The sequence below is a fragment of the Pelobates fuscus genome, chromosome 7 (genome assembly GCF_036172605.1).
Source record: "Pelobates fuscus isolate aPelFus1 chromosome 7, aPelFus1.pri, whole genome shotgun sequence".
Taxonomy (NCBI): domain Eukaryota; kingdom Metazoa; phylum Chordata; class Amphibia; order Anura; family Pelobatidae; genus Pelobates; species Pelobates fuscus.
The window spans coordinates 48,392,048-48,412,729 of record NC_086323.1 but is presented as its reverse complement, the minus strand read 5'-3'; the positions used below and the strand labels follow the sequence as shown (position 1 = coordinate 48,412,729).

General features: G+C 43.1%; 1 protein-coding gene across 1 annotated transcript in view; it reads left to right on the top strand.

The window, feature by feature from the left end:
- Positions 1–20,682, top strand: part of RABGAP1L (RAB GTPase activating protein 1 like) — a 342,839-nt gene that overhangs the window by 55,522 nt on the left and 266,635 nt on the right. The window contains exons 8-10 of the mRNA XM_063428176.1: positions 10,384–10,450; positions 12,895–12,997; positions 13,365–13,531. Coding sequence (XP_063284246.1) covers positions 10,384–10,450; positions 12,895–12,997; positions 13,365–13,531 — 337 coding nt within the window. The remainder of the gene's footprint in view (positions 1–10,383; positions 10,451–12,894; positions 12,998–13,364; positions 13,532–20,682) is intronic.

The following is a 20,682-nucleotide window of genomic DNA, read 5'->3' as shown; positions in this document are numbered from 1 at the left end:
TAGATAATAATTATTGTAAGTCCGTTTGTTCTATCCATTTTTCTACTGCTGTGAACAACTTTAGTTTATATTTTTATTTTGAAAGTGGTATGTGATTTACTAGAAATGTCCCTCTTTTCAAAGTGTAATTTGGGACAGAATAACATTTTCTTACACAGTTACATATTTGACATAAACAAAAAAAATATATGCATGAAATATGCTCTGTCACCTTTGGGGTCTTTGCACATTTTTGTAAAGACCCCCTAAGGTGACATCTCTATATGTGAGACCACAGGAGCTTTCACAGACTAAGTATTGCAGTCTGCATAAAGCAGTCTGATAACTACAGCTGTCTCTAGGTGACAACAGAAACTGAAATTGTTTGATGGAAAACTGGTGAATATTTCATAAGATCCTTTTTACATAAAATACTCAAAGTGTTTCTTGCTACTGTTTTGGTCTGATTGGAGATATAGAAAAAGTTATTTTCCGAAGTTGCAGGCTTTTGGAAGATCAGATGTTTTATGGTAGGTTATTCCAGAGTTTTGGAGCTCTGTATGAGGAGACTGCTTCAAATCACGAAACGAGAGTATGGTGCTAAAAGTGGACCTGAATGTTTTGCCATTTTATCCTTGAGTCTATGGTTAAAAAAGAAAAAAGCAGAAAGCACTTCCTGTCTATTGTAGTGGATGATGCAAAAACCTTGGTCTCGTGTAGTGCTCTTTTTGTGTATGTATGTGTACATACATATAATCTATCACGGCTCATATTTTCCAGTAGCCATTGGCAAGTGAAAATTTAGCCCTGGTAAAAAATCAACCCTAATGAATGTGTAGTGGCCTGGTAAGTAATATAGGATATGCAATTAAGTTATGATATATATCCCAGAATGTCCATGACATACTTACCATGACTGAATTTGTACATACATACACAAACACACATTCTTTGTCTCTCACACTCACTCTCTCTCACTCACTTTGTGAGGTCTACCTTAAGCACAGAAATCCTGAGAAATCATGTTTCCCCAACTATCCCAGAATTCCCAGTCTGACATGCAAATGAGCACAGAGAGACATTTCTGCAGGTATTCTACAATATACATTTCAAACAGAGAAGAAAAAACAGGATTCGTGGGGTATATTTGGCTTATTATACTTATGCACAGTTTTGTTGTTTTTTAAGTCTAAGGATCATACTCTATTGTCTCTCTATTGTAGGCTGATCGTCGCTGGACTAACGAAAAAAAACAAACTGTAATGGGTTATTAATGTAATGAAGTTGAGTATCTAACCTAGTAGTTATCCTGCTTGTTAGATGGGGGTTATATATAATAGGGCCACAAGACTGTGCTTCAAATAGCAGGTATGTATTAGGACTAGAGTTACACCTCCAGCCTTCTAATTTTGCTAAGCTCGTGTGTCGGTGGCGGGGGGGGGGGGGGGGGGGAATTCGCCCCTGTATGGGTCGTAGCATGGGGGCTTGTAATGGATAAGTCACAGCTCTTGTGAGGGTGGGGGTATGATGTTAGATGGGCCACGTCTAGCTAACTTGCAGTCCATAATAACTTGGCGTAGAGGATCTACAACAGCAGGGATGGTCCTCAGGTCTTCGCTGCGGCGGATGTTGTGGGTTCTTTCCCTTTCGGGTAGAATGGTGTTATGGGACAAAACACAAAACAATGAGTGAGCGCTGGATAACACAGTAGGCAGCAACTTGATAAGGGAATCCCTCTAAAACCCTTAAGGGAGATATAACAAAAAGAAAAAACAATAAAAGCTGCGCCTAACAACAGTCAAAAAATTATAGTCCAAATAAAAGAGATGGATAAAAGGGAGAAAGTCTTATCTAAGAGTGTCCCGTGCAGTCGTCTAGTACGGCAGTATTCAGTCTGCAATAAATGTCCTTGTTTGATTCTTCCTTGTAGATCCACTCAAATATAGGAGACAAAAGGGTATATACAGGAAGCCGGATAGTGTAGTAAGTTAAAATATAAGTGAATAAAATATATAAAACTTGTGAATGTAAACTCACATTTGAGAGAGCTAAAACCAGCTCAGGTGGAAAGGGCGTTCAGCGGTATAATCCCCGCTTATGGGATATACAGTGGGTATCCTCCGTCTGTGGGAAATTTCCTCCGTTCTTGATACAATAGGCACTCGGGTAGAAAGAAACAACCAATAGTGCACACTGGATAAAAAGCTGATTGTAAAATAAAGAAATAAAATGGGTACTCGCAAGGGGGGAGCAGAACAGCTGCTCTCTTTTGATAGCGCTGGTGGTATTATCCCCACCTAGGATTACTTGGAGTCCAGAGTGATGATTAAAATGGCAGGTAAAAAGTGGATAAATATGTATTAAAAAAATAGTCACTTGTTATTTAATGCTCTTTCTGCTAGGTATCAGGTTCTTTTTTCCCATATTGATAACGCCGTATTGGCGAAACGCGTTTATGGTTATAATATTATGTATTTTAAATATTAAAGTGCTGATTCTAGAGGTATATCACAAATTATCCTGTTGTAAGATATTCCAATTTATCTGGCACCCACACATGTATCTACCTTTGTGGGCACAAGCTTTTTAGGTTATGTAACACAACAACTGACTTATTTGTGCCTAATACCTCCCCTCCCCCCCCCCCCCCCCCCCAAAAAAAGAGAACATATCGTTGGTCCTTGTCTTTTGTATGTGAACGGCTGAAACAAGGATTGTCATTTTTCATTAAAAAGCTGCATTTAATCAATGTTAAATGCATTTTACAAACAGCAGGTGCTTTATTTTTCATCCAGCACATCCAATTGCTACTTGTAATTGAACTATGTCAATTTAAAAGCTCCTGCTAAACCCTCTTCTTTAAAATGCAGAGAACCAAGAAAACGTGGCATGTAGGAGTACTGACTACCTGGGATGCTTTCAGCATTTAAAGTGTTTCTGTTGCTAAAACGGGGGCCACTGACGCAGGTTTTGATTGCCAATGTCAATCGCAGCTCACATAGCTTGCTCACATGGGTCTGATGGCCTTGAACTGTCTCCTACCAGTGTATTAGCCTTAGTAATAGACCTGGAACAGTTATGGGTTTTTTTTGTAAGCCCCTGATACGTGAAATGACTGCTCTACTAGAGGTAAGTGATAAAGATGAAATCACATGCCATGTTCTTTGATGAGATCAACAGTATATATATATATATATTATATATTACCTGAAATGGTTTGAGATAACATCCTATAGCATTTTAATTGTAATAAAATGCTGTTGTTGCCTATGCAGGGGAAGAGATAGAGAGGTGACACAATCACTGACCTGATCACTGATAATCCTGAATGGATTATCCGAGTCCTCATGGGCAGCGGTGGAAACACAGCCGATACCGGTCTTGCTGAGAGCCGAGTCAGGCAGCATACCTGGGGGCCTGCGAAGCAAGGCTGTGTGAAGGGCGGGAAACTCTTTCTAGAATGAGAAACACAGCAGGCATCAGCCGATTTCAGGGACGCTCTCTCTTTGGTGCTGTGCCCTAGAGCTGTATCTGGGGTTATCACCCATTGAGCAGCCGGCATGTCTATCTGCATGTGGGACATTTATTTCTTTACTAAATAGAGGGTCTCCTGAGGGTCTCACTCTCTGATGAAACAGTTACTTTATTGCTCTATTTCTCTCTTAGCATCTCATTCCAGTACAAATGCATCCATTTTTCTCATGTTCACAACTCTAGCTCTGTACTGATCTGCTTTTATCTTGAATTTAAAAAAACGGTTTCCACTATATACATTGTTTGTCAGATATCACCATTTGTTGACATTACAATGCCTCATACTTTACCCTTGCTCTTGCTCAAAACAAGGGTACAAAAACCAGAATGTAAATGTTTTTGAAACCATCTGCATCATATTGTGAATAAGTTACAATAAATGTCTGTTTCAGGTGACATACATTATGTCTAGTTTCTTGGTCACTGTCATTTTATGTTAATTCTCTTTTAAAGGGATGTCATCCATACAACAATGTAGTTGTCAGGGTCTCTTAAAGATTAGCAAAGTTTTATTTAATATACTTTGCTGGAGTTATTGCCAGCAAATATATAATAACAAATAATTACCTTAAAATCATGTCTGGCTGCCTCAGTTGACATGCACACAACTCAAATGGCACGCTTTAATTCAGGATCAGGGGCTACAGTAATGTTTGGAGTTCTTGTACCTTGAAATTTGACACTGAAACTGTGTCAGTCAGTAAATACCACAAAAATAGTTGAGAAGAGTGTAGGGATCTTCAAGGTCACTAGGGGATGTTCAAACCGCTGATGAATACGGCCATACAGAAAATTCTATGAAATCACAGTAATCAAGATGCAAATAGAAACAAACTACTAAAGATTGTGGCTACATTGTAGGATAGCTTACAAATCAGTGTCTGAACTGTCTTTAATTGCTACATGCCAATAATGTGTATCTGTATTGTGTTACTGCTTTCAATTAATGATGGGATAGGGATAAAAGCAATCCAACCCTTTGATCATAAGGAACACCAGGTCCTACTTCATATTGCCAGAGTCGCATGATGGCGACTAATGTAAAAAGGACACTCGATAACCATATGATCTCTTTGAATTGGTTATAGTGCCTCGACTCCCCTGGCACTGTCTCTCCATTCAGTGTTAAAGTAGTTTAAAGTAGTTTAACAAGGAATGAGGGTCCCTTTCTTCCCATAACTATGCCCCCACTGGAGGTGTGGCTAAAGCAGTGATTATTCAATTCCTTCTAGCCATGCCAATTCATACCTGCGATGGCATTGTGATCGGCTGAATCCAGTTAGCTGACACTCTTAGCCATTCATAGCCGCACATTGCTGCTCAGGGTCATTAGCCCAAGCAGCACAGAGGGGGTGGGTTACGGGGGATTCTTGTTAAGCATTAAATCATTAAATATGATTGACACACAGTGGAGAAATATAGTTCTACAAGGGCTGTCACTGGAATGGAACGAGCCAGTCACAGCAGTCCTATGCTCTCATTCACAACCGCTACTGCAGGGTGTGCTGGGATCAACTGTCACTGACATGTTACTGGGCTGCTTCAGCATTGAAGCAGTCCACTAATAATGATTGATTGGCTTGCACAAAGTCTGATAACCCTGGGAGGCAGTCACAGTGATCAGTCAGCTGGGGGCCAATCTACTAAACCATTGGTTTGTAGAATTCTTTATGGTTGGCTAGGTTCAGGGTTAGATTTGACTCTGATCAGTATGGTGTTAGTTATAGTGTCACTCCATGAATAGCTTCTCCGTGAAGCAAGCTATTCATGGAGTGACACTATAAGTTATCCAAGATGCGTCTGACCCTATAATTTATCCACAAATCTGCCAAGGGTATACATGTGGGGTATTGCTGTAGTCAGGATATGTGACATTAAAAATCTGTGGGGTTTGAAGTAGTAGGGCACATAAGGCCTGTGAAAGGCACCATTAAATGTCAATATATATGAAAGAAAAAAGCAAATGTACTGCTAAATTCTACTTTAATTGGTGATAAAATGGCCAAGCAAAAATACTCCAAATAGTCCTTTTATTAGGTTAGGTTAAGTACATGAGTTTTATTTTGTCACATCAATGTCTTACAGGAATATAAAGCTGTATTCCTGGCACTATTGCTTTCTCTGCCTCCTCCATCCCTCGCACCCCTTTTATTTACTTGCCTTATCCTGACGTCCCGTGACGAGCAGGTGCTAATGCTCATGCAGAGCATGAGGACGTCCAGCGTCAGATACTGGACCAAAGGTCCGTTTCGATTCAGGTAGCCCTCTAGTGGCTGTCGGTAGACAGCTGCTGTGGGCAGACCTACAGCTGCAATGTAACCATGGAAGTTTCTCTGGTGCAAAAGGGACTTACATCCAGACCACTTCAATGAGCTGAAGTGGTCTGGATGCCTACAGTCTCTTTTTAAGGTCCCAAGCAGCTGCCCACAATTGGCCATTTAGTTAATACCTTGGAGCCCGCTGCCTGCTACCTATCCCAGTCAGCCAGCACAGTGAATGGGACTAACATCAAAGGATCACATGACACTTTGTGTCTGCACCCACCTGCAGTGCAGCTAAAGAGGGTCAATGATGTTGTCATTGCAGCAAGCCACCCCCTCCCCCCCCCCCCACCCCACACACACACACACACACACACACACATAACTTGACTTTTGAGGAAGTCCTATACCTTTAGAACAGCTGCTGCAGCTCAAACAGAGATGGAATTGCAGTTGTGCCAGCAGGAGAGAGCACAGCAGGAGCTCACCTTCAACTTACTGGCTAGTCCTGCAGAGGTGCATGCATAGAGGTGGAGGCAAGTCAGGTGTACCGGGGGATGCTTCCCGGCCACAATTTACTCACATATTCCTCCTGGGAGAAAATGAGCATAAATCAACTCCCAATGTGTTTTTAAACTACATGTTTTATGAGACTGGCTAAGCATCATGGGAAATATAGTTTTTAAACATTTGCAGTGCCCAGTATAACTCATGCTATAATTGTTTTTTTTTTGTTTTTTTTTTTTATTCTTTATTTTTATCGTGCAAAAGAAGGTACAAGCATATCTGCAGTGCCACAACAGCATTTACAGACTTTTCAAAACCGACAAACTGTGACACAGGATTAAAGCTGCACATTTTTTAGGTTAAGGTATTGCTTAGAGAGTCGCAAGTTTAGTAAATACGAGTATCTATAACAAGAGACGCATGCACATAGATTAGGGTAACTTGACTTGGCATATATAGTTGCTTCACAAGTTATATTAAGTAGAAGACCGGAGTCTAACATGCTTGGTTCATTAGCCCAATACCCCACAGTAACGTATATTTTTTGTGTCGCTTAGTAGAACTAGGCAAGCTAATCTCAGGCTTGTGAATCACTGTAGGCTGGAGCCGCAGTGAGGCAATCATTTTGAAACAGTGCTATGCAGTGACTTTACGCCTGGAGAAGTGGCTAAGACAATCTACTCCCCAGACCTTGGTATTTCTTGTCTTCTTATTCATGCTGGCTAACCTGACCGTTGTAACTGAGTTAACTGTACATTAGGAGAATGATGAGAGCCCTCTGGGCTCGAGATAATGTCTCTCTTATCTGGTGCCTGCTGGTGTGAAACTGTCGGCGCCTGCTGGTGGTCTGCGGGAGACTGTTGACGCTCAGGCGATAAAATTGACTATAATATGGGTTAAGGAAGTCATCTGCGGGCGAAGTGGTCTGAGCCTGCTTCCGTGCACTGGAGAGCTTGGCTAGTCTTTGCGGTAGGTCTCGATGGTCATCCTACGCCCATTCTGTATGCTTGGAACTGGAGCTCAGCGTGAGGGCCCCTCCAGAGCAGTTTGAAGGTAGGTAGCTTGTTGCATGGCGCCGGTAGCGGTGTTTGTTGCGCCGTCTTGTGCTGTGCGTCTCCCCTCCTCTTCACCCTTCTGCCACTGATGGTAAGCGTCTGTTTGGGGCCCCGTGGTGTTTTCTTGCCAGCAGGTATCAGCGGCCTGTTTTGGGCTCTGTGAGTCAGCGCTTGCACTCGCGGCCTCCGCCATCTTGGATTCAGGCTTCAGGCCTTCACAGCGGCCTCCGGGTTTGGCCGCGAGTTGGGGATCGGGATCACCCGGGGGGGTGGGGGGTGGCGGGGGGGGGCAAGTAAGTCTGCAAGTATTCATGCCGACTCACACGAGTCCACCCTCCCACCAACTAGCCACCTAGTGTTTGTGTCCACATGGCCTGACATACCCAAGCTGCTGCCTGTTGGTGCAGGTCTGTACTCTGCATACACAAGGTGTAGGCTGGTCGGCAACTTAGAAGAGGGACTTACCCTGGCTAAGCTTCATGAACACTGTTGAGACACTTGCTCTAGTTTGCAGCTCACTCCGATATGCTATACTTTAGAGGGCAGGATTATTTTCCCTACTGTCGACTCAAACCACCTGGACCACCCGATACTGCCTCTCACTACATAGGCTTAAAGGGGCCTCCTTGGGTCTATTACACCAACGATCCCTAACTTTATGACCTTGCCTGGCTAATATATTCATGTTGATGTATGAAACCCACTAGACCTGTCAAGCATGTTTATTCCTAGCATCTTTTACTGAGTGTCTATGCTTGAACCTAGCTACCTATCCTCTACATCATACTCTTTACTTAAATCACTTTACCTCTATTATAAAATTGTGCATGTGTTCTCAGTTACCCCAAATGTATAGTATGACAATAAGCCTGAGGATTGCTATTGGGGTACATCGTGTCTGCTTGTAATATCCTTATGCACTGCAAAAATATAAAAAAATAAAACTAAATAATAATTTTGTAGCAGAAGCTGTAGCAAAAACACAGTTTACGATTCCAGGATGCCTTTTGGTTGTCTTGAGAAGAAAATAGTCGGAAATAAAACCTTTTGCTTCTGCTTTTAGATGTGAAATCTGCATGCTGGACAGGCCTAACTGGCTTTTATCAACCATCAAATTCAATTTATGTTCCAATGTCTCTAAATTTGAATTAATCTAGGGAATGCCTGCTTTCTTTATTGTAAGCATTGGCTTCTTAGCTAACTTACTATCGATATTCTATTTATTTATTGTTAAGCATGTTGAATAAAAACAATCCACTTTATATTGGTTTGCTTTGATTTACCCCCCATTTAGATTAAGCTTTTATTCTACTGAATCTTAACATTTAGTCATTATGTTGTTGATCCTGTAACAGAACATTCGAAATGGAATGAGTTTTCAGCATTAGCACTTTTAAGGCATGAACATTTAGCTCTCATTTTTGACACAGTGCCATTAATTATTTGCAGATGCTCTGACTGCAGAGATTTATATTCTCCAAACCCATTTTGTTTCAATACATTTACTGTTAGCGACTTAGGCATTCATCGAAGAAGGTGACAATGCCATCTGTTCTCTTGGGTCCTTCCATTCCGCACACAATAAGAATAAATGTCTTTGTCTCAGCTTCTTTTTCGATTGGCACAAATACATGACGACTTGCCCTGTGTGACGTAAAGAAAGGACTCCTAGAGCTCTGACACAGAGCGAGGGGTTACAGGGTCTCCTTTTCTCCCCCCTTTTACAGGTCACTTGGGTAAATAGGTTCAAAGGACGCAACATCAGTACAATATCTACCAAAGTGCTGGCTGGTATTCTACATCTTTTAGCCGTATACTATCACCAACAGTGTAGTATTCAGAGGTTAGCTTATTACTGTGCAGCTGTAGACAAAGCAACAATCAATGATTTTCATGGTGTAAAAGTCAATCTATAATTGTACAAATGGTGTAATTTTTCTTCAACCAGTTGTTGCAATAGTAAACCTAGGCAGAAGGTGTATAGGGCTGAAAGACTCTAGACTACAGAGTGTTGCTCATCACAAATGCCAATTGTCAGTTATCTTGTTCAGTTTATATTCGTAGCCCCCCCTTTTATTTACATGTGACACTGATGGCGTATTTCACTCCCACTAAGTACCTTCACGCCTTTTTTCTCAATTTGTTTTTTCTCCTGTGCCAGTTTTGCTTTTAACATGTTTTAAAAAAAATAAAATAAATTAGAATAATTGTAAAAATATATATTTAAAACAATTATATCATCACCCCTCCTGACTCGAACGCAAAATAGCTGAAAGATGTGAATTTAATAGTACCTCCGCTATTAAATCACCAAACATATGCTGCATAAAAAAAATTGCTCTGAGAATAGATAAAATACCATAGGTAAGAGCTAGACAGATAAATGATTTTCCTATTACCGGTAAGAGCACAGTGAAAAGCATGCTGAAATAACGGTTAGCTTGTCAGTCTACAGCAAAACCACAAAACATTGAGTGGGGGACACAAAGGCACAAACTGGACACATGGAGCAGAAAAGATACAAGACGCAGAAAATAAATACTCACAGTACCTCCTATATATTTATATCTGTCTATATATGATTTTGTTGTAAAAACCTATTCTAACATTTTACGTGATTATTATTTTGCGTTTATTCTCGAAGCAGGGCACTGTGCACAATTGACAAGAGAATATCACATTTTCGCAAAGAATAGAGCTTGGAGAGTTGGAGAATTTGTAATTTCCTTTTCTCCACAATTCCTGGTTTAGCAAATAAACCACATTGAGTACTAAGGTGGGCAAGGGGAACAGTCTTTGATAGAATCCTACACAGCTGTAAAACATATATTGAGGTAGTCCCAGAAATACTTTGCTACCGTTCCTTGGTATTGTAATGCAGATAGAAATCATTGCCATCATTTATCTAAATGCTACTGCTTCTGTAATTAGGATATCCGTCTTTTTAATATTTTTAATTTCAGGATTTTGCTTGTTTCCATATTCTAAATTGCTGGCAATAAATCTTACTATTATCATGTAATTGAGTGTTGTGTTTGTGTTTATAGATGCTTTGGAATGCTTCTCAGCCCTGGCAGAAATGTTAAGAACAGCGACATGCATCTATTGGATATGGTAATGGCAATTTGTCCATATTTTGCTATTTTCAGGAAAACTGTGTTTTTTTTAATTTTATTTTTTACTAGTTAAACCAAAAATGTTGTGTATTATAGCTTCTTTGTGTGTCATTTTGATATGGACACATATATGTATGGGTTTGTAAGCAATACTTGTCTGTCCGTGCGCCTTGTATTTGATTAAAGTGTGTGTATGCTTCCTAACTAATCCTGACATCATGTGCAGGAGCCAGTTATCTCACATGCACTCTGGGGTGTTTTCAGATGTTTAGGTTGTTCATGATCTGAATGAATATATGTTTTGCTTTCAAGTAAAGGTTGCTGGGCACATGTAGCAAGAGTAAGACAGAACATGCACTGCAAGAGTGATTAACCTTTGTGAATTACAAAACAATACTCATTGAGGCTATATTACATGTCTGCTTTTATATACAGTCATATAATTAAAAAAATGGTGCCAGTTTCCCTTTAATAGACAGATAGACATAGGTTAATTAAAGGAACACTCCGAGCACCATAAATGATACCGCTTACTGTAGTGGTTATGGTGCCAGGAGTGACCTGGTAGCCCCTATTGTGAGTAGTCAAACCATTTTCCAAAGGTTTGACTTCCTTTCTGGGTTCTGCCAGGTGACGCCTCCAGTACCATTGCCGGAAAGCAAGACGTTCCTAAGGTGGAACTTGCATTGGCTCTTCTGAGCCAAACCCTTTAATGCAGGGCTAGCTCGTTGACTGAGAACATCAACTTATAGCTCTCAGCCTATGAGGTAAGCCTACTTTGCAGGACTTGACTCAAAACACATGTTCATATTAAAGGAGCACTATAGGGTCAGGAACACAAACATATATTTCTGACCCTATAGTGTTTAAACCACCATCTAGCCCCCCTGTCACCCCTTGCCTCCCTAAATATAGTAAAATCTTACTTGTATTCAAGCCTGAAGTTGCTGGCTCTGCGCTGTCTGCCTCAGAATAGCGAGCTGTCTGCGGACATCATCAGAAGTGTTGTTCTGAGCCAATCAGAATGCCTCCCCATAGGATTGGCTGAGACTGTGAAGGAGGCAGACCAGGGGCAGAGCCTGCACAAGTCCTGTATAATCAGCATCTCATCATAGAGCTGAAATAAATCAATGAATCTCTACAAGAAAGTTCAGTGTCTGCATGCAGAGGGAGGAGTTACTGAATGCTGTGATTCAAACTAGGCAAGACTGAAATAGGAAGCAGCAATAGCAGCCATCTGAGGAGTGACCAGTGAAGTTATCACTAGGCTATAATGTAAACACTGCATTTTCTCTGAAAAGACAGTACTTACAGCAAAAAGCCTGAAGGTTATGATTCTACTCACCAGAACAAATTCAATAAGCTGTAGTTGTTCTGGTGACTATAGTGTCCCTTTAACTTATGTTGGGGAATTGATCTTAAGCATTTTAATAATATTTATATTTAAACCTTAAAATGTCTCTTTAACCATTACCGTTTTTTAAAGGGCCCCTGCTGATGCCATTTCAGGATGGTAGTATTAGTGTGATACTGTGTCTGGGATCATATAGAGTTTGGAACTCAAGGTGCTAATGGTCCACGTATAATGTAAATTCCATGTAATTATCAACATAATGTATACATTAATAAACATTTAATACTTACTAAAGCTGACTTTGTGCTCTAAGCATGTGTGTACAAACTTATAAAGTTTTAGAAATGTAATAACCATCCAGTTTTTCCCCTTCAATATATGTTCATGATATGAAGGGAAGGGTATTTAATATTAATCAACATTCAAAATGAATAGCGTAATACTCTATTGTGTAGCCCAGCAATGGCTAACCCAGGTAGCCCACATTTTTATGCCAGTGACAAATGCTAGTTTCATGCCAGTTCACAGTTCTTTAAAGGGACTGTATAGTCACCAGAACAACTACAGTTTAAAGGACCACTATAGTGCCAGGAAAACAAACTCGTTTTCCTGGCACTATATTGTCCTTAGGTCCCCCCCCCCCCCCCACCCTCAGGGCCCCTATCCTGCTGGGCTGAAGGGGTTAGAACCCCTTCAGCCACTTACCTTAATCCAGCGCTGGTGACCTCTCCTCCCTCTCCGACGTCAGCTACCGAGTGAAGCCGAAAAGCGCATGCGCGGCCAGAGCTGCGCGCAAATTCAAACCGCCCATAGGAAAGCATTACTCAATGCTTTCCATTCTGCGTGCTCATTGCGATTTTCATTATTTTTAAGGGGGGCAAGAGGGGCCGGGAGTATTTGTAAAATTCCTGACCTTATAGTGTTCCTTTAACATAACTGTAACATTTACAAAAACATTACATTGGAACATGCTGTGTCTTTCTCTCTCAAGTCATATTCTTGGATTGTACTGCAAATTATTTTTTTCCCTTTTCTGTAGGCTCATTAACCTTTTTATGCTTAGAAATATTTACTCTTCTTCATTGTAGGAGTCTATGGGGAGAAGCAATGATGGAAAAGCATATGTGATAACAGGAATTTGGAATCCTAATGCACCAGCCTTTCAAGCGCTCAACGAGGAAACACCCAGAGGTACTGTTTTATTTTGACATTAGGAAGAACAATTCGTTCAAAATCTGTATGCCGTATTTTATACTCCAAACTGCTTGTTTTCGTTCAAAGAATAGCTTGACAAGAAAATGACCAATAACTTTAGCAGTGAAAATAATGTGAAACTACATTTACCTTAACTACATTTTCTTTTTGTCTTGGGATTCAGAGCTTCAGTCTAGTTTCAAGTCATTTCTTATATTCCCTTTTTGGAAGTGTGTTTGGCATGCTTGACTGATTTATAAATTTCAAATCGTCTTCACAAGATGAGTGAAAATTGAGGAGAGTCGTTAAGTGAATAAGATTTTTTAATAATAATTACTATAGATCCCTCCTTACTATCTTCTAGACAAACGCGTTTTCATGACAGTTGCAGTAGATATGGTGGTCACAGAAGTGGTGGAACCGGTTCGTTTTCTATTGGAGACTGTTTCCCGCGTCTACCCCACAAACGAACGGTTTTGGTACTTCAGCAGGAAAACCTTTACCGAGACCTTCTTCTTAAAACTCAAACAGGTACAAATGAAAAATAAATCTCTGCGGTAATAAACTCCATGAGGGCATTCGCCTTTGAAGCTGCAGGCAGTTTGATGTAAAAGACAGCATCTAAGCTTTTATGTTGTATGTTCAAGTGAACACAGTTTGAATCTAGTTCTAGATCATAATCTAAAAGGAATTTCATTTCACTTTTACAATGAATCACTGTTCCTGCTTTTTTTTTTTGTAGGGGGGGGGGGGGGGGCTGTTTTTTTTGTATTTTTTTTGTGATGGCAGGAAGGTTTTCATTATATTGGAAGCTTACTATGAAAACCTAAAGATTTAATTTGCACATAACAAAAAAGCCAAAAGCAAAGAATGTATAAAAATTATCTAGCATCCTGCTTACAGTATATGATTTTATTTCATGTTTTCTGAGAGATATTATAGCCGTTTCTTCCTCAAAGATGGTTTAACATGATATTGCTGGGATTTAGGGCAAGGTTTATTTTCTTTGTATTTATTTTACATGTTTTGTATAGGCCTCTTATCTAGAGTACATTTATAATAATTACGTATCAAGGAATGGCCCTCTCACAACCATGGAATAACAGTGTGAAAAAAAATTACCTAAAGTGTAAGAGATTCAAATTGCTGGTTTCTGCAACCAATTTAGCCTACTGTATTTCAAAGCATTTTGTGTTTAGTAAATCAAAATTGTAGATTATACTAGCTTTAGTGTAACTATAATCTTAATTTTATTAATGACAGGAGGCTTCATATTTGCTTAAGTCTCTCTTTACTAGAACTCCACAGCAGCACATTAACATAGAGAGATAAACACCAAAGACAAAAACATAAGGTATCTATATAAGGCTCCTCCTAAGCCACCATTTCCTCTTTCACGCTGCGACAACGTAACGTACACAACAATGACAATAACTAAATAATGGAAAATTTACAACATAACAATGAATGCCATCTGGAAAAACTTCGGATAATGGATGAACTTGATCTTCCTCCTGCCAAACAGCCGATTCTATGAACTGAAGTCGAACCATTAAACTGAAACGAAATAAACAGAGTCGAAAACACTGATTAGTGAACGAAATGTACTGATAAAACATAAATCCCACGATCCAGTACTGATAGAATAAAGACATGAAATCCATCACTAATGACCGTCAATACAATATAACATGCACTTCCCACAACATCACCCCAGACTACCAAACCTAGCCCAGATAATCAGACAAATCAACGGAAATACAATCAATGCAATCCATCCAAAACAAGGGAGGGGAGAAACCAAACTGGGTGGGAAATATTTGCCTCCTGTCATTAATAAAATTAAGATTATAGTTACACTAAAGCTAGTAAAATCTACAATTTTATAGCATGACAGGAGGCTTCATATTTGCTGTTTTAACGCTTCGACAGCAAAGCAAAAGAAACATAGTCCGACGGTCCAAAACAAACTGGCGCAAAAAACTCCTCACGGGACCGGACCGCCACATACAAAAACGTCCCGAGGAGAAACACCCATCAAGGAAAACACGGAAGCAGTAGCGCCGCTAACCGAATGCACTCCAAGAGTCGCATACACCCCTGCCAGTGTCAATAACCATCTCATCCATCGAGATTGGATAGGGGCGAAGGAATGGACATCAGAAACACATCTGAACGAAACCAGACACAACAAGAGGGCAAACACAGTAGAAAGCTGGCGAAGGGAAAAATCAAGGAACTCCGGCCGGATCTCGAAGAAAAACGCTAAAAACCGTACTTACCTCCCAGAGGGAAGAGTATTTAGGCGCCGGAGGACGTGCCAGCCTCATCCCACGTAGAAATCTGCAGACCAGCGGGTCCTGACCGATGGGAAAAAACCTCCAAACGGAACACACGCCGTCTAAATAAATGACTAATCACAAGAACCAGACGGCACAACCGTCCCAAATCATCAAGGAGGGACAAGACACTCAGCAAGTAGGTCACGGGCCGGAAAAAAGGGTTCAGCATCCTGTCCTAAGCAGCAACGAAACTATGAAATCCATGCTGAGAGGTAAACATCTCCTCGTCCCGGGAGCTCAGGGGTCCCAGAGAAGGTCCCTGGCCGATAGTGACGACGCCTTGACATAGCCGGCACTCCCGAAAGAGTCCAAGGGGAGTATTCGAGAGGACGGTAAGAGGAGAGGATCCCGACAGGAAAAAAACAGAAGCTCCGTGAACCCGACCGATTTCACCATAGCGGAGTCAACAACACTAAGGACACACGTCGACCACAAACCAGAAGTAACACCCGGGGGATAAAGGCGAGCGGAGGAAACACCTATGCTTCCTGAGGAAACAACCGCACCTGTCGAAACGCGACCACCACCGCGCACGCTGGATCCGGGAGCCACGATGAAGATGGGTCGAAAGAGTTCCCAGTCGCGGGCATCCTTCCAAAGTCAGGAGAACGAATCCGCCGTCAGGATCGATTCACACAGTAGAAACTCTGTCTGTAATGCGATGTTGCGCTGGAAGCAGAAACCGGAAATCTCCTTCGTCACCTCCAGTGTGCGAGATCGAGCGCCTCCCAAGCGGTCGGTATATTGTACCACTGAGACCTCGTCCCTCCGAAGGAGGGCGCCACAGTCCGACAGGTGACTTGCCAGTCTCTGAACTGTCAACGAACTCGCAATCAATCCAGGCAATTGAAGTGGAATTCCGATTCCTTGTCCGACCACGGGCCGCTCGTGGACCCGGTCACGCATGTGGCACCCCAACCCAAAGGCGTACAGTCGATTCCAGTACGAAATCCTGGGTTGGTCCAAATATTGCCTTGCCGTTCCATGCGGCCATGCGGAGAAGCCACCAGCACAGTCCGGCCTTCACGTCCGGGAACAGAAAAATCATCCGGTCTGAAGAAGGTCACATGCGTAGAACAGGGGCCTTTAGCTGTTGTATGGTCCTGTAGTGTAGTGGGCCCGGGTATATCGCCTGTATCGAGGTTGAGAGGAGGCCCACCACGCGAGCAAACATTTGAAGGAGAATCCGGACTTGTCGTAATATCCTTCTCATCACCTCCCGGGCGGTTGCCATCAATGCCAAAGGCAGACGGGGAACGCATTCCATCGCATTGACCACGACACCCAAGAACTCCACCGTCTGGGAAGGTTCCAAAGCTGATTTCTTCAGATGAACTATGAATCCCAGGAGCTCCAATAAGGAGATAAGGAGACACGTTCGAAATCCAAGCCTGGAGGGATCTTCGCAGAGGACTAGCGAATCATCCAGAAATAACAGGAAACGGACGCCCCTGACCAGAATCGGGCGACCACAAGCGTCAGCAGCTTGGTGAAGCACCAAAGACCGAGCTGAGGCCGAACGGGAGGCATGTGAATTGGCGAGCAGAGTCCAAACCTCCGAATACATCAAGGAACGTTGAACACTCGCGATGATGGAGACACTTGGAGGTCCAACCTACGTCAGTGGGGAGTGGAAGTGCATGACATAATCCCATACCGTCTGATGGACCCATGCATTTGAAGACACTTCCTGCCACCCGTCCCTGCAGTGAAACGATCTGTCTGTACGTAGTAAAGGGGGAATAGAAAAAGTGGCAGGAGTTGTACTCACCCGCAGGAAAATCTCGCTCGTCCTCTGGCACGGTCTCCACGACCTCTACCCGCCCTTTCGAGTGTAGTGAGGTCTGGGCTGGTATGGTGGAAAAAAGGACGGGCCACAAGATCTGTGGGTCCGAAGACCAGCCGGGATAACCGTGAGCGAAACACCTTCTTTATAGAGGACTGTGCTTCATCCAGGGAAGCAAATAAATCGATGCGTTTCCGTAGCTCCCTAATGAAAGGTTCCCCGAACAGTAGGTCTTATGGCCAGGAGGCCCAAGTCTTTGAACCCTGGCTCCGACAGCTTGGCGTCCATATGAAACAGAGTCCTTTACCTGCGTTCGGTGCAGATTAGCATTGCCTAGAAGGCAAATGGGTGGGGCGTAGCGCCCAATCCCGCCTGACGGCCGGGTCCAGGCTCGTACCATCCGTGTAGGCCACGTCCGTCAGGGCCAACAATCTGCACAAAGGGGCCCAGCCTATCCAGCTGTTCATCTTGTGTCGAGCGGAGGCGACGCTCGACCCCTTACGTGGGGTCCCGACCCGTACCATTCAAGTACGAGGCCGCCAGGGGGTCAAAATCCGGGACCCCGCCATCTTGTCCGGCAGGACGGCCAGGGGCATGCCGCCTGAAGTTTCTTGCGGGCCTCCCTTTCCAGGGGTCCACGGACCCAGGAGCGCACGAATTGTGTTAAGTGGTCGGGCCGCGACCATTATGAGGACCTGGGGCGCCCGATAGAGTGAGGGTCAGACAGAGGTCACCTGTAGTATTCAAAAAAGGTGTCGTCTCCCGGCACCACCTTTGGGGGCCTCTGTTCCCGGCGCGTCTTCATCCTCCTAGCGCCAAAACCGTGCCAACCCTACGGTCCTCGTCCCAATCATCTTCTGCCACTAAAGGGGATTGGTTTGCCCGCCACTCGTCCAGTACGGCCATGGTAGGGGGGGGCAAGGAGGCCTCCCTCCCGCGCCTGATAGACGGTGGCGCGAGGCCAGCGAGGTTGATAACCTCGAACCATGTCGCTTCGCCGGAGCCTTGCTCTACCGGGAGCGTGGTTCAGGGTCTTCGCCCTTCCAATAGCGCATTAGCGCACTTGCCTGCTCTCTCCCAGGAGAGTCTGACTCAGCCGAGTCGTCTGCCAAGCGGGGGGTTCCACTCGCACCTCTGTCCGGTTGTGATTGAGGGAGGGCCCTAGCCAGGGCTGTCTCCACAGAGGCGGACCCCGCCGCATTAATCAAAACCTGCAAATTCTGCTCTCGTGCAGAGGCCTCCATAGTATCCAAGATGATGGTACGTGACACCTAAGGAGATAGAGAACAGGTATCACTAGCAGGCGTTAGGGGCCGCACCCCTATAGTAGGCAGAGGCAAGTATTACGCGCATGCAGGCTCAACAATCAGGGGTCCAGGAGTGGAGCCGCCAGGCCAGTAGCATGCGTAAAATGGCACAGACAACGCAGGCCAAATCATGGGGCACAGACAAAGCTGGCCAATCAAGGGGCACAGACAAAGCAGGCCAATCATAAGGGCACAGACACAGCTGGCCAGCATTTGGGCGCGGGTAGCACCGGCCCAGCGGTGTATGGAGGCAAAACATAAATCCTTAGAGGTGACAGGCAGGCATATCTTGACACAGAGGTGTAGATGAAAGATGTACCAGGGTCCTCAGGACATCCAGAACCTCGAGGGATAGTGTCACCAAGCAGGGTCCTGTGCAAAAGTATTTAACCAGGAAAGGTACATTCAGAATACTCTGGTTTCCAAGTACGTCCTGGGGATGTTACCTTAGCCCAACATCTAAGGGTTGTTACTATCACCCAATTTAATGGTACTCATTTAATCTACCTCAGAAGGATGAAGGGCTGAGTCAACCCCATTAACCAATCCTAAGTAAGCCCAGGCAGCATGCGTAGTGTAAGCCACAAGGGCACAGACTCCCTGCACCGAGAGTACTGCAGTCGGTAGTATTATAGGCCAATATGCATTGTACCGCTACATGTAGCGAGACAGGGGAAAAAAGCTGCACCTGGAAATAAACTTCAAATCGCACCTGGGCGATAAAGTACCTAGGAAAATTGAGCAGGGAAACATGGCACAGAAAAAACAAAAGTGTAAACCTCAAGGAATACCAGGTGGCAGTAATTCGTTACAGAAATGTATCTTGATTTATATCGGCACATAACAAACAAAAGTGTAAATCCCAAATCCTACAAGGTGGCAGCAATGTGTCACAGCAATGCATCCTGATTCATATAGGCACATAACAAACAAGGTGTAAATCACAAACATACAAGGTGTCAGTAATGTGGTACAAAAAAGTATCCGGAATCATGGTGGCACATACAAAAACAAAAGAGTCCTGCGCCCTTAAATGAAGGGCGCACATGCGGCAGTCACATCAGCAAGCCGCGTACCCCCGGACCCTGCCACGTGGTCACGGGGGAGAGGGCGCATGGAAGCCGCATCCTGCGGAAACAGTGAGGCTCCCTGTACCCTCCCCACGCCGCCCGAGTATGGTAGAATGCGAGCGAGGTGTGGGAGGGACAGGGAAGCAGGTAGAGGATTCCCGCCTGGCGGACGAAGCCGGCGAGCGGGAATCAGTACACGGCGCATGAGGGACCGCCGGAGTCTTTCTCCGCGGTCCCGACGGTCGGCACGGCGACCGCAAAGCAACAGGCACATGGAAGAAAAAAAAAAGCATAGCAGAAATGCATCCTGATTCCCATAAAACTGGAAAGAAAGAATTTGCAAAGAAGAGCAAGAAAGAAAGGGAAAAGGTGATAAATCAATCACAAAACAGGAAAGTCAGGGAACAAAAGAAAAATATGCCTGTAAAGTGTGTATAGACAAAAGGGGTATATATATAATAAACCCACAGCCACCCAGGAAAAACCAGGAGGCAGTGGTACTCTGACCTGTACTGTTCTGCGGAGCAGCAAAGAAAGAGGAAATGGTGGCTTAGGAGGAGCCTTATATAGATACCTTATGTTTTTGTCTTTGGTGTTTATCTCTCTATGTTAATGTGCTGCTGTGGAGTTCTAGTAAAGAGAGACTTAAGCAAATATGAAGCCTCCTGTCATGCTATAAAATTCTGTATGGACAAGTACCATTTTGTAATGCCAATAATGTCAACCCCAGTGTTCATTGCTGCCCAACCCTAAAACATTTCATGAAATGTCCAAAGCTTTACTTACATCTCTTCAGAGATTTTAGCTGAAGTAAATGACGTCTTATATGTTATGGTAAACAAAATGTAATCCATCATTTTTGGGGGTTTGTGTACTGATATGGTTGGTCCCATCATTCCATTAAAATTAAGTAAAAAGAACCAAGGGGGGTGTGTGTAATACATAGAGCTCAGCAATGGTTGTTGGCTGAGAGACTTCTCCTCTTTTCTATATACGTCACTACAGAAAAAAATATCCAAATGATTTGTAACATACATTCTGAAAAAAGTGTTTGAGATATATATATATATATATATATATATATATATATATATATATATATATATATATATATATATATAGTAAAAACCAAAGAAAAACAAGTTACCGTCTCTCTCTCCTTAATCCCTATGTATTC